At 45.4% G+C, this 14,080-nt stretch overlaps 1 protein-coding gene across 4 annotated transcripts in view; it reads left to right on the top strand.

Annotated features, from left to right (window-relative positions):
• The window catches only part of SIK2 (salt inducible kinase 2), a 49,812-nt gene extending 36,063 nt beyond the window's left edge, over window positions 1-13,749 (top strand). For 3 of the 4 annotated variants that reach the window (XM_080567715.1, XM_080567717.1, XM_080567718.1), the window contains 8 exons: window positions 374-526; window positions 2,135-2,299; window positions 5,135-5,363; window positions 6,059-6,343; window positions 6,445-6,608; window positions 7,696-7,809; window positions 8,507-8,598; window positions 9,925-13,749. In XM_080567715.1, the coding sequence (XP_080423841.1) occupies window positions 374-526; window positions 2,135-2,299; window positions 5,135-5,363; window positions 6,059-6,343; window positions 6,445-6,608; window positions 7,696-7,809; window positions 8,507-8,598; window positions 9,925-10,522 (1,800 nt within the window). In that variant the 3' untranslated portion in view covers window positions 10,523-13,749. The remainder of the gene's footprint in view (window positions 1-373; window positions 527-2,134; window positions 2,300-5,134; window positions 5,364-6,058; window positions 6,344-6,444; window positions 6,609-7,695; window positions 7,810-8,506; window positions 8,599-9,924) is intronic. The other variant, XM_080567716.1, reaches the window with a different exon arrangement.
• The last annotated feature ends 331 nt before the right edge of the window (window positions 13,750-14,080 follow it).

The raw sequence follows: 14,080 nt of genomic DNA, 5'->3' as shown, positions 1-14,080 counted from the left end.
TTCTCTGCTTTGCAGAGGCTCAGTTCCCTGCTGCTTCGAGTGATTTGGAAAGGCCAAGTATATTCAGGAGGTCCCAGAGATCAGTCTCTTCTCCAGGTTCCAATTCTGGGGGCTCAGAACAGCACCTGAATGTGAACTACAAGCTCTGGTGACTTACAGGGGCCGTTGAACCAAGGCTGATGCTTTTTGTTGCCTGTTGCTCTGGGTTGAATTTTCTCAATTCAGAACAATGTTTGCCTACCCCACCACCTCTTAAATATCTTTTTTTTTCTTTTTTTCCTAGTTGACAACTCTGTCTTATTCCTGGTCTCACAGAACAGAAAAGATAACACACATTTGGCTGCACACCAACTCTTGTGCTTTTCTTTTCCAGTCTCTGCAGAACAAGAGCTACAACCACTTCGCTGCTATCTATTACTTGTTAGTGGAGAGACTCAAATCCCATCGAAGTAGCTTCCCTGTGGAGCAGAGACTTGATGCTCGCCAGCGCCGCCCAAGCACCATTGCTGAGCAGACCGTAGCCAAGGTGAGGTCTCTTTCTGAGCAGAGGTGGGCTTAAGGCTGTGCAAGACATTATTTTCTCTTGAAATTGTTTCTACATTCACTTAGAAGTCACTGCTATTTTCTGATTTCTATAGGATGTAGACTTGCAGCATCGTTTTGGAAAGATTTTTTTACATTTGGCTCCTGTCAGAACTTCAGTTTTTGAGAATTTCAAAACTTTTGCTGGGAAGTCAGTGGTTAAAGTGTTAGAGAAATACAGGTTCTGGAGACTGCGCAACACTTGGAGTATCTTTAATGTGATCGACAAACAAGACGTTGAATTTATGGAGAGCTCTGCTAGCATTGGGCTAAAAGCATGCAGGCTCAACTCAGTGTTATTAAACATAGGTACCCTAAAGGGACCTGTTGAAAATAAAATCATTTTCTCCCCTGCTGTTTTCTAGATACACTTTCTATCTCCCTTGAAATGAAGCATGGCAAAGAATAGGAAAGAGGTACCCAAGAGAAAATATTAGGATCAATCTATCAGGTTAAGATGCCAAATCACTGTGATATCCACGTAGGAAATACGAGTATCGCTGCTGTGAGACTCTGAGTCACTCAAGATTCATAGATACGTCCCTAAATAATGTCATTTCTGCCAAAACTTGCACCACTTTTTACTCCTGCTACCCAGCAAGAGCCCGATTTTGCAGGAGATCTCACAGCATGGCTGCAAAACCTCCGTGTGCATCGACCACGGAGCCATCGGGACGACTAATTGATTCAGGTCTTAAGGATGTCATGTGTGTTTTATCAAGAGCAATTCTGGGTGCTCCTTACATCTGGTGCCAGCCCATCCATTGCAGCAGGCTGTCCACTTAGCATCCTCTCTAATTATACTGACTGATTCAGCACAGGCTCTACGGCTATTCAGTCGGCTTCTTCCCTAGTAATTTCCATCAGAAAGAAAGGTCACGTACAGTTTATTGTGTCTTATTCCAATAATTCTCAGATTTTTTTTGCGTTCTTTTGTTTCATTAAGATACACAGACGTTGTACAGCTTTTGATTCCTTTTAATGCCTCACTGGAAACACGAAAGACTTGACCTCTTCAAAAGACTTGGCCTAAGATGACTCAGATTATCGTGGGCTCAAGTAAATATTCTCCCAAGTTCACAGCCTCTTAGGTACGGTATTGCTGCCGCATGGAACAAGGGCCCGGATTCCGCTTCCAGGAGAAATCACAACCATGCTGCTCCTTTTTTGCTTAAGGCAGCAAGGCATTATTTGGTTTCGCATTCTGCTGAAATGGAAGCCAAACCACTTCAACTGTGAAAACCTAAGTCCAGGAATAATCCGGCTGACAGAGATTAAAACCAGCTATTTTCTTAGAGAGTAGTTCTAATGATACAAAGAGAAAGGACAAAAAAAAAAAAATAATTATAAGAGGTATTAAAAGCAGGTGAATGGGAATGAGGAGCAAGGAGTAAGAGAAAAGGTCCAGAAACTGGGTCTTTATTGTACTAAGACCGGGTTTTCTGTGGGAAAAACATCTGGTTTTTGATGGGATGAGTATTGTCTAATTGTGACTTTGCATGCTGTTTTCTACCTAAAATTGTTCAGTTTTTGGAGTTTTTTCATCTTTTAGGCACAAACTGTGGTGCCACCAGTGAACCTGCGTTCACAAAATGCGAGGTTGCTGCGGTCTCCAGGACTTCCCCCAGCTTCGGGAGCAGAAACCTTTTCGTTCCCTCCCTCCAACTGCCAGACAGAGACAGCGTTTATGGAAGAAGAAAGAGTTGAGACACCAAAGGTACATAAAAGCATAAAAGAACCCTACTGTTGTGTCAAAATTTAGTCATACTAAAACGAGATTGCTGCTTGTTGAATTACTGCCTAGCAAAAGCCCAGCCAGTGGTAATATCTCTAGATGAACAACTAAAGGAAGATCGCTGCCTTTGCTGACGGGGAAGGATGACGTTGGTCATCCTAGTACAGAGTTGGAGTTGAGGCCAGAACCTTTGCTAATCCAAACTCACGTCACTTCCTTGACCTCAGTATGCCTCCTGTGTCTTTTAACCACAGAACGGTTTGGGTGGAAGGGACCTCTCAAGGGACCTTTCAGTCTTTAGATGTCTTTCAGTAGATCAGGTTGCTGAAACCCCCGTCCAGCCTGCCCTTGAACACCTCCAAAGATCCACAGTTTCTCTGGGCAGCCCGTTCCACTGCCTCACCATCCTCAGCATAAAAAATTTCCTTCTTATATCCAATCTAAATCTACCCTCCTTCAATTTAAAACTGCTACTAATCCTCCAAAACTGACGGCTGGCCTCTGCTCTAACTCCCTGAGCACTCTTCGTGCTGAAAATCGAGAGGAACCTGCCCAGCTGCTCATCCAAAAACTCAGAAAAATGAGAACGGGGGGGGGGATGCAATGGAACATGCGCTGCCCCTTGCCAGCTAAAGCTATAAAAATACCACGCTCAAAAGTCATTATCTACCAATTTCATAATAAGCCAGCCAAAGAGTTACATTTTATTAATTTTTGTGTTGAATGGTAAATAGCCTGCAGGACCTGCAGACTGTCAGAAACTATCAGAGCGGCAGCATCTCAAGTAGGCGGTCGCGGTTCGCAGCTAGGCCATTCCTGTAACTAGGACGGCCTGTAAACTCTCCTCTGGAGACCCGTCAGATTGCAGTCCCATCTAATGGGTTTTGTTTCCTGTAATCAGACGGGAAGACTTGGTGTAGGCTTCCCACACCTCCCAGTTACCAGCCTGAGCTGAGCTCACGTAATGGGACGTGACGGCTCCGCAGCCGTACAAATGTAGGGTTACGGCCGCGGCTCTCCGAAGGGAGCTTCGGGCTGATGCTTTTTGCCATCCAGCTCTGAGCTCGGTGACAACTCTCTGCAGGGCAGCAAAGCCCAAGTGAAGTGCATGGGAGGTGGCAGCGGGGATAAAACTCAGGAGCATTTGTGAGGAAGGGGAAATTGCTAATGAGAACTATTTTTATGAAATGTATTATTCCCGTGAAACTTTTATTGTTCTCTCTCCTATCACATCATATTATAGCTTTAATTTTAGCATGTTGTATTCTGCCTGCTGCCAGACAGGGTTTTGATTTCACGCTTGCCATTTTGAAAGTTTTATTTGTCATTTAGTGGTTAGTTTCTGACACTAAGAGTGTGGCCTTGGATCGCATCACTGTTGTAAGTAACAGCTTGTGTGGTCCTTGCAGCTGGAAACCAAAAAGTGGTTCAAAGAGATTTGGAAGTTAACATTTCAAACTTTATTCTGTATCCTCCTTTGCTTTCGTGCATTTATAGATTCAGTTTGTCCAGAGTAAAATCAATAAATGGTGACTACAGTGAGATGTCAAATCACAACTGAGTCGGGAACATTTCAGTGTCTGAGTATTACAGACCATAGCTGCTAAAACTTCCAAGCTCTGGTCCCTGTGCCATGGTAAGCTGTGAAGAGCTGGCTGCACGCATGCTCAGCTTTCCCTTTTAGCAGTTCACTAAATATTCTTTCCAGTGCTTTTGCTGCCATGTGAATAGAAGGCATTTGAATGGGAAAGTCACAAATGGAAAGGAAAGTGTGCAAGAAATTAAGCTGAAAGATAAAATACATTAATTTAAAATAGGGGCACCAGATCCAGAATTTTCCTGTGCCAATATCATTGCTATACTGAAGCTCAGAATTTTGATAGCATTACTCAATACTGCTTTAAATACTTCCCCAGAATACTGCAATATAGGCTGCTGCTAGGATCCTTTGTTACCAGCCACTGTTAAGGCAGTGAACCTTCTTTTCCAAATACACCAGTCTTGGAAATACCAGAGATCTTGGCTAAAGAAAATCAGGGAATGGTTCATCAACAGTTTTACATAAAATCCCCTGGAGCAGTGGAGTTTTATGCTAAATCAGGAGTATAAAAACAGAGTAAACACAAATAAAATTCTAGGAGTATTTCAGATTGGAAAGGTAGATCTGAAGGCCATCTCGTCCAACCTGTCACTAAAAGCAGGGCTGACGTCAAAACTAGATGACAGTGCTCAGAATTGAGTGAATCCAAGGAAGGGGATTCCACAGCCTCTTTGTGGAAGAGCAGTTTAAGTCCGACGGACTTCTGCTGGAAAGGGTGCGCTTATTGTATTATTCCTGAAGACATCTCTGCAGTTCTGCAAGAACACTAGTGAATTAAATACCAGACTACTTCTTTGCATAGTCCTTATTTGAGCAAGATAAATGAGCAAGGTAAGTATAGTAAGGGGAATAATCTTGTACATTCTGTAAATATTTGTATTTGACTGAGCTGGCAAAGTTGTTTTGTTGTTTTGTTTTTGTTTGTTTTAAACAAGAAAGAACAGCCCTGGAGAACACAGTACTGGGCAAATAAGAGTGTTTAGAGTTAGGGATTCAAGTACCAGGAGAATGTCAGTGGTGATACCACCTGGAGGGGTTCATTTGTCTTGTGCAGTTCTTAGCAAGTCTTACTTAACTCAGCAGGTTATGGGGGAGTTCGTGCATTTAAATGACCGGGCTGCCTTCAGCCTACCTGGTAGGCAGAGATTTCCTACTCTTGGGGGTGATGCGGTGTGCAAGTAATTGAAAGCTGTCTGTCTGCTCCTCGTGACATTTAGGTAAATGGCTGCCTGCTAGATCCCGTACCTCCCGTGGTGATGAGGAAGGGCTGCCAGTCACTGCCTAGCAGCATGATGGAAACGTCTATCGACGAAGGGATAGAGACAGAAGGCGAGTCAGAGGATGACCCTGCACAGGCATTTGCAGCCCTCCAAGCAGCTCGCTGTGGGAAGAGACGTCACACTCTGGCAGAAGTTACCAACCAGCTGGTGATGGTGCCAGGCACAGGTACGGAAGTCAGCACAGACATCTCAAAGCCCATTTCCTGCTCTCAGTATGCAATCTAATAAGCCCAGGAGGAAAAACACTGGCTTTTTAAAGTGACAAGCACAAGACAGTCTCTTGGGTTTTTCACTTCGCATTTGTTAGAAAGGCCAAAGGAAAAAGAAAAACAACCCCAAATGTGCTGTACAGGTAGTGTAAAATCAAAGCCACAATTAAAACAGCCGGCTATGGCCATGTACCAACAGCAACTGGTGAAGTCTTTCAAGCTGGGGACATTTAGTTATGTGAGAAAGAACAAGCCAAATCCTTCATCCCCTAAAGACATGCTGGGAGAGGACAGGGGAAAACAAAACCCTCTGGATTCTTGGGTATCCCAGAACCAGCAAGGTGACCCAGCCTAGCAGCTCAAGCTGTAATCTTGTCAGAATCACCTACAAAAAGCACTGAACAGTGAACATCACCTTCTTGGTGTCTTAATGCTGCAATAACGTAAAAACCTGCAGTAAAAAAATAAATAAAATCCAGTACTGCAAGTGTTAAGTTACAATTATTTTATGAAACTTATTTTTTTTGTTTCATTTAATCCAAGACAGTCACTGGAGACACTGTTGGCAGGAGTAGCTCAAGTCTGTGGCACTTCTGCCTTGCTAAAGCACTGCTGCACTCTCCTATTCTGGCTTTTGTGCTTTTTGTCACAGGGAAGGTCTACTCGTTAGATGAGAACTCATCTCTGGGCAGCATTGATTCAGAGTATGAAATGGGCTCCATTCAGAGAGACGTCAGCTTCCTGGAGGACACCCCTTCCTTGAAGGAAGTGGTGCTCACCACCCAGCCAGCACCCAGGATGACGCCGCCGTTCATCGGCCTGAGACCTGCCAACCCGGCCATGCAGGCGCTCACCTCCCAAAAGCGAGAGACCCACAACCGCTCTCCCGTCAGCTTCCGAGAGGGGCGCAGGGCTTCTGACACGTCCCTCACCCAAGGTAACAAATGTGCTGCGTGCACCACGGCACCCTGGCTGTTGCGCAGCTCATCGCACATTGACCGATTTTCTGACAAGGGCTTCTGCTCAACTCTTGTACAGGAATTGTAGCATTCAGACAGCACCTCCAGAATCTGGCACGAACCAAAGGAATCCTGGAACTGAACAAAGTCCAGCTGCTGTACGAACAGATGGGATCGGAAGAAGAACCTGCCCTGCCATCAACCACCACCCAGCTGCAGGACCTCGTCCACAGTCCTCCGCAGGTACTGACACCAAACAGAAATCAGCTCGGTCTTTCAGGTGCTAATGCTCTGGGACAGACAAAGAGAGGATAAGGTGTTCCGGAGATCTGAGAAGGGCTGTTTTACAGATCAAGTTCCCTCCTCTCCTTTCTGGCTCTCGCAGAATGGAGACTGGGCGTTTGCAGGTTAGCCTTTGTATCCTTATAGAAAGCTAACAAGGCTATCTCGTGGACTCGGAGTCCAATGGTCTGTTATTGCTTTTAATTGAATGTTGTTTTAGATTTAACAAAGCCCATCTAACACCTTTCTTCTGTGTTGGAATCGGCCTGCTGTAACTAAGAAGTGCAAAAGCTGAGAGATAACGGTTAGCCTGATTTGTATAGTGAAATACTAAATAGCTTCTACCATTTCCCTAATTACTTGTTTGGAATGGAGCAGGTTGCAGGAAACGGGAATAATGACTTTGTTAGACCCCATGAATAAAATGAGTAAGCAGCACGCAGGCACTGTAAGCACCTAATGTTCCAGATTAAGGCTGCTATTCTTACAGCTCCAGATCCATTTCTGTCTGCCTGGTTGCTGCGAAACTTCACTCTGACAGCCACAAAGTTGTGATGTTTTCACGAGAATCTCCCACTTGATGTAAACATCCTGCAGTGCTCATGGTATCCTCTCGGCAACAGTTGACTCCCCTCCCATTTCAGCACTCCTCCTTGCTGGAGATGCTGCTCTGTGCTTATCCTTTCCACCACTGGAAAGCTTTTCACAGCTTCAAAACTGAATGCAAAGCCACAGCGGCACAAAAGCACACGCAGAGGTTGGGCAGTGCTAACTCAGTACTGTTGGTGCTTCAGAGGGAGGCAAGTCACAAAATACATTATATATATAACGTTTTGCTTACAGATGTAAACCCGTAGCGTTTTGCAGCACAGATAGTTCAAAGCTTTGTAATTTGGGCTCCGCACCATGGAGGGAAAGCTGTGAGTGACGCCACAGACCCACTTCACACGGCAGCTGTGGAACCTCTGGCAGGGGAAAATCCTGAAAGAAAGGCTTGAGGCAGAAAAGCTTTTTCTGGGGATGAAAATTCTTCCTCTTCTCTCTGCAGGAGGAAACATCTCCGCAGCAGGAGGCTGCATCTGCTTTCCCTAGTGGTGCACATCCCCCATTATTATCCAGACGGCAGAGCTTAGAAACCCAGTTCTTACAGCACAGGCTCCAGGTACCATGCCTCCCCTCCGCTGCATTAAGCCAGACGCTGCTGCTACACAGCAGCCCAGCCCTTCAGCTCTTGTTATTCTCCTCGAGAAAAAAATCAGTCAAAGGCTAAATTAGCAGAGAACAGCTGAATTTGAAATTATGCTGTTTGTCTTTTGTCAGATGCTGACCCTAATTATGCCAAAAGCGTACTGTATCGCTGCTGTTTTCCTACTCTGTTACTGTACAGTGCTATTAAAGCAATTTGAGGTAACTGCTAGTGAATACATATTATCTGTGTTGCGCCCCATAAGGGGCATGCATCAGGATCTGAGGAGCATCTGCCCTGCTTCTGACCCCCAGGGGCTTGCTGTTTCTCTTCCCTCTTCTCTGCTCGCCCCTCTTTTTTTTTTTAAACCTTTTTTCACATAGCTTGAGTTTATTAAAACCAAACTTTTTTCCAGCACAGCTTCTCTTTCACTTGGGAAGAAATCTTTCCGTAGATTGTATTGTGTAAGTCCCTCATGCAAAGATACTCTACAACCCAAGAGCAGAAGTCAGTAAGCAGTAGTGACTGTGGTTTTAGACAGCTCTAGTGGCAGCTTCTGGAAGTGGAGGTGGTCACTTAAACCATCATAAGGGGAGGCAACTGTCATTCACTTGCTTTCTGGATGGATGCATTAAAACAAATATAATTTACAACAGCACCGCTTCTCTTGCAGAAACCCACTCTGCTATCAAAAGCTCAGAATACTTGCCAGCTGTACTGCAAAGAATTGCCCCGGAGTCTGGAACAGCAGTTACAGGAGCACAGGTAAGAAGCTTTCTAACTATGCTGGTGAGTAATGGAAGAACTGAGACAGTCTTGGTTTAGGAAGTCTTTGAGAAGGAAAGATTCACTTCAAAATTTGTAATGTCACAGTTCTTTTCTTAAAGAGGGACAACAATCCTGCCACGAGTTTACGAAGTGCTGTGCTACAGGCTCTGTGTCAGCTAATGCTGCTACGGTGCAGGTAGACTGCAGCTGCCTGCATGCTTCGTTTACTGCTAATGGACAACTGGAAGCATAGAGAAAGCTACTCTAGCAGTTACACTGTTGTATTCATTTTCTGCCTCATCCCCCCTGCTCATTACATGTTGCAGTATTTATGCTAAGTCAGAACGTGGCTCATGGTTTTCCACCTGCACTCATTTAGGAATTTCCTGTCTTGTTCCCATGGTCCATCAATTTTACTGTAAAGGACACAAAAAGTGAATCAAGTTTTTCTTGTCACTGAAAGATCAGAAGTGATGCTTCTTTGAAAAAGTTAAAGTAAAATAACTTAAAGGGGGTAAATAGATTGCAAGTGTGCCTTGATACATGTCTGTATTACAGCAGACTAGATTTTAATTGCCACGTTAAAGGGCTGTTGGCTCCTTATGAACGCATCATTTAGTAGTCATTAAACAAGCAAGCAAGATAGATACTAACCCCAGCTATTATCCATGAGTTTCACAGAAGAATCACAGAAAGAGAAAGGAAAATGACAACCTAGTTGCATGCTTTATAAAACTAAAACACTGAGGACTTGACTGCAATCTAGAATTACTTCTTGATTTACGGTCACTCCTGACAACTGATTAATTCTAATCAAGACCGTAACTGACACAACTGACAGCATTCAGAGCACCTTGGTATATTCCTTCAAGAAGAGGAGGTCTGCCTAAGCTGAGAAAGAACAGATTCCTTTTGTGAATGGTGTCAGCACGCGGCAGTACTCGGTTTCCTATTTCTGCATGCTTTGGGAATTGGCTGGCAGGAGACCTCCCCTTTGTCCTATCGCAGGAATTTGTCAAAGGTAGCTGTGTCACCTGGCACTGCGTTGGAAATTCTCCTTGTTTGTAAAGGGTCAAAACCATGGAGCTTCATAAGGCTTCACGGGGAGGAGAAAAGGAGTATGGGGGAGGGAGGCTTGCTCGCTTCCCTTGGTAGCCACGGACGCTCAACTCTTCAGCTCCCCAGAGTAAATTTCAGTAAATAAGCAAGAGTGCCCAGGAATTTTCCTGCTGGAACTGTTTGAGTGACTAGCACGCAGCACTCATGCTAGTGCCTTGACACTTCAAAGGGCAAAAATAATTGCTGTTCGTGTCCTTGATTCAGGTTGCATCAGAAGCGACTCTTCCTGCAGAAGCAGTCCCAGCTGCAGGCCTATTTCAACCAGATGCAGATCGCCGAGAGCTCCTACCCAAGGGCAAGCCAAATGCCACTGTCATGCCAGGAGGAGCAGCAGCCGCCGCCGCCAGCCCAGCAGCAGCAGTCGGCCCCGTTCAGCTTGCAGCAGCCCCTGAGCCCCGTGCTGGAGCCTTCCTCGGAAGGAATGCAATACGACCCCTTCCTCAGCCACTACCCGAAGGTGCAGCTGGAGCCGCTGCCGCCCTCCCAGATCACCAGCTCGTCGCGGTTGTCGGCACCCATCCAGGTGCAGCAGCCGCCCCAGCCCTTACAATATTCCTACCAGACTTGTGAGCTGCCCGTTGTCGCCTCTTCCGAGCCAGACTTCCCCGAGCAGTGCCAGTATTCCCTGGAGCCAGCACAGCAGAGCAGCGCAGCGCTGCCCGACAGCCCGAGCAGCTCCGCATCTCACGAGCCCCAGACAAACTACGACCCGTTAACCCTCTCGGAATTGCCCGGGCTCTTTGACTGCGAAATGATGGAGACTGTAGACCCCCAGCACAGTGGCTACGTCCTGGTGAATTAATACCCCGGGGTGTCTAACATCAGAGTGGAAGATGGGACAAATGGAGAAGCATGTGAATTTTTGTTTTTGTTCCAACCCAAAAGTTTTCAACCCTTGAAGCAACGGGGGAATTAAAAATCCACCTGACTGGGAAAAAAAAAAAAAGGCAGGAGATGGCTAGAAGGGTTTGGCCACTAGCTCCTCTTGCTAGTGGCTGGGGCTAGAGAACAGGCAGTGCAGTTTGGTCCCATAAAGAACCAGTTTGCATAGAAGGAGAGGGAAAAAAAAGTGAGTTTTAAAGGAAGGAAATGGTCCCTTCCAAAAGGAAAAAAATAAAAAGGATAGTCTGACAGCATTCATCTAGCATTCACTAGGAGAAAGGAGAATGAATGCATATTGCATTCTAATTTTTGGCAATAAAAGCAATAGTTTTCATTGAAATTCAGGCTAGATTTGGGTCTGAGCTGATGGCAACTGTCATACCCTTGAAACAGTAGCGTAAGGTGGATTTCAAGGGAAGTTGCACTTCGGCATCCAATTGCTGGTTAAGCTCCTGAGCTGCGACTCCTCCACGGTAAGTGGGAGACCAGCAGGCATCGCAGGAGCCTGCGCTTCCTCCTGCTAGCCAGTGAGCAGTTATTTCCCAAGCCCGACAAGGAAATTTTAATTGTTCACTAAGGGAAGCTTCTGGATCTTTGCTAAGTGACGTACTGACTTTGTCAAAAGATACCTGGAACTGACGCAGGGCACCACGGTGATTTGTAGAGACCTCGGGGTGGGGCTCAGGAAACTGAAAGATAAAGGATTAGCTAACACAGAGGGGGAGAGAAGTACCATGAGAAAATCAAGAGCTGTAGCCAGTGACATCAAAGAAATCCACGGGGGTGGCGTTTGCAATCACCCCTTTTTGCAGACAGGCCTTCGTGGAGGGCTTGGTCTGGGAGAAGTTCTGATCACTGGAGAGGATCCATCTGTCCTTCTGCGGCATTTGAAAAACAAGCAAACAAACTGTGTTTTGAGTTTGCAGTATGTGTTGCTGGTGGTTTATTGAGCTTTGTATATTTGGACAATTATTTAGGGTTTTAGAACTTAAGGATAAAAACAATGAGCTTAAAAAAACCCCTGTGAAGTGATAGTGCTGTGCCTTTTTCGGTTCTTTATCAGACTATATGCTTTTTTTCTGAAGAAAGTAGACAATACCCCATTTATATCCTTGCTACAGCCAAAGTCCCTTCAGAGCACACGTTCCACCATGTGGAACATAATGTTTAACTTCGTTAGTGTTTTGATTGTTTGTGTATATATAACATTGAAAGTATTACAGCAATATTTAGCATCACAAACTGTTGATGTATCAACCATTTCAACGAATACGAAACTCAACAAGCAGTTGTGTCCCCAGAACTTTCTGTCACAAAACGTCAGTCATAGGAGGATTGTTCAGGAATCCGCAGGAAGTTCAGATCTCTGTAATTAGGGTTTTGTCTCAGGTCTCGAAATCTTGTGGGATATTGTCTATCAGCCTGTAAGACGAGGCTCACAGCTAGACAGTTCAGCCCTTTTCTGAGCAAACTTAAAGCACAACTGCAGATTCATTAAAGCACAAGGAATGGTGGAGAAACCGTGCTGATAGCTTACACAGAAAACACCACTATTTGCTGGAAAGTTTCTCCAGTATTAAGTTTGGGGAGTTCAGGTCCTGGACACTACGAATAAAGAAGGCGTAGTCACCAACCACAGAGTTTGGGTGTTCGGGGCATGTAGTGACTTAAAATAGGTAGACAAATATTTTAGTGTTCTAGATGCCATAGCAAAGCACTGGGTTGAGCAGGCAGCAGAAGAAAAAAATATAAGTACGTCTGATCCATCGGGTCTTCTGTGCGTGTGTCAAATCAGAGATCTTACCTAGCTAGAAAAAGGAGTTCTCAAAGCTGCTCTCTTTTCCTTCGCCAGAAAGGTGAAAAATCAGCCAGCATTTACAGCAATAAGACCCCAGTTAAACGGAGGCTAGGAGGACTTCAGGAGTATTGCAGGCTCTGGTCCAGCTGCGCGGCTGGATTCAGTCCAGGAGTGCTCAGCTTCTACCTCGGCTAGCGGAGTGATTCTCAAGGCATCAGCAAAGGGAAGTTTAAAGAGCAGGGATCCCATCCACACACTGATTGCTTATTAGATGCAAGATAAAGAGGGCTGGAAAGCTCTAGTTTAAATAGCTGAGATAGACAAAGTTCCTTACGAAGGGAATTCCCACAGTAAACCCCTTTTCTGAGAGGGTCGGTAGCTGTGGCACACAGACACCCCCACGTCCCCCCAGGTGACTAGCAAAGGGCCGGGGACCAGCTGCAGCACACGGTACCGTCACAGGCCAGGCGTTTCACTACTGCACAAGAGAAAAGGAAGCAACCACAAGTCCTGTCCTTTCACTCCTTGGCAGTCTCAGAGGAGAACAAAATTTACCCTTTCTGTGATTCTAAGATCAGACGAGTGCTCGAGGAACCACAAAGCCAAAACGCGCCCGGGACACAGCTGCAGCGACGGGCCCAGCTCTGCGCCAGGAGCTGGGTTACTGCCCTGACCGAGACCACTTCCCTCCCCGTCCAGCCCCACCATCACCTCCATTTCAGGACGCAAAGAGAACTAATTCTGAATTAACTGATTCATTTGTCAGAACGTGCCAAGTCGTCTCAGCTCCTTTGAGCCTGGCAGTGCTGGTAAGGGGGAAGCGACAGTTTTTGAATGTAGTTTAGACTGTTTCCCTCGACCAAGAGCCTATTTCACATCACACGTAATTTCCTTTAAGCCAATTAGAATAAAAGGCTTCTAATGCCTTCTAATAGAGCAGAGGATCCACTGGGCACCACTTCCTATTCACGCTACTTTGAAGTGGCTCTTTTGTTCCAGTCTGTTACGTCTAACATTAGAGGACCGCGTACACTACTGTTAGAGGAATTCTTAGCTTTATTATCTCGTATTACAGGCTCCTTTGAAGAGACTTTGGTGTGATGTATTTGGGGTAAAAAATTTCATATGGAGAAAAGTGCAATATATGTGTGTGTGTGGTACGTTCTTTAATGTATTTTTTTAAGGAGTTAGAGGGTTTAGTCTCTGCTTTGGGATAAATGCACTAGTATTGTGAGCTCCAGTTTGGCAAGTTCATCTGTAGTATTTACATGCAACTGGTATGCTGGACTCTGTAAAGCAATTACAGTGTATTAATACAAAATAAAGAATATGTACATTTCATTTTTAAATACGTGGTGAGCTAACACAGCCTCTGCAGCCCTGTGTTCCTTAGCAGCTCTTTATGCATTACGCGGCAGCTCGTTCCTCTCTGGCACCCCAAGCTGCAAATCACAGAGAGAAAATGCTGCCAGGGCTGGCTTCTCTGACTGAAGTTGGCTTCCTGTCGCTGTAACGCACACAGGGCAGTTGACACCACAAGATTCTCAAGGCAACTGGAGAAAGCATTCTCATAGTCTCACAAAAAAATAACTGCATTTCTTTACTGCCTGCTCTGCCATGAAATCGGTCCTGTGCTTTAGGAGTACACCTCCACTCTGAGAATACAAGACAGCTCTTTAT

This window comes from Anser brachyrhynchus (genome assembly GCF_964034855.1).
Source record: "Anser brachyrhynchus genome assembly, chromosome: 25".
NCBI classification, from domain to species: Eukaryota; Metazoa; Chordata; class Aves; order Anseriformes; family Anatidae; genus Anser; species Anser brachyrhynchus.
This window is presented reverse-complemented; position numbering and strand designations above follow the sequence as displayed.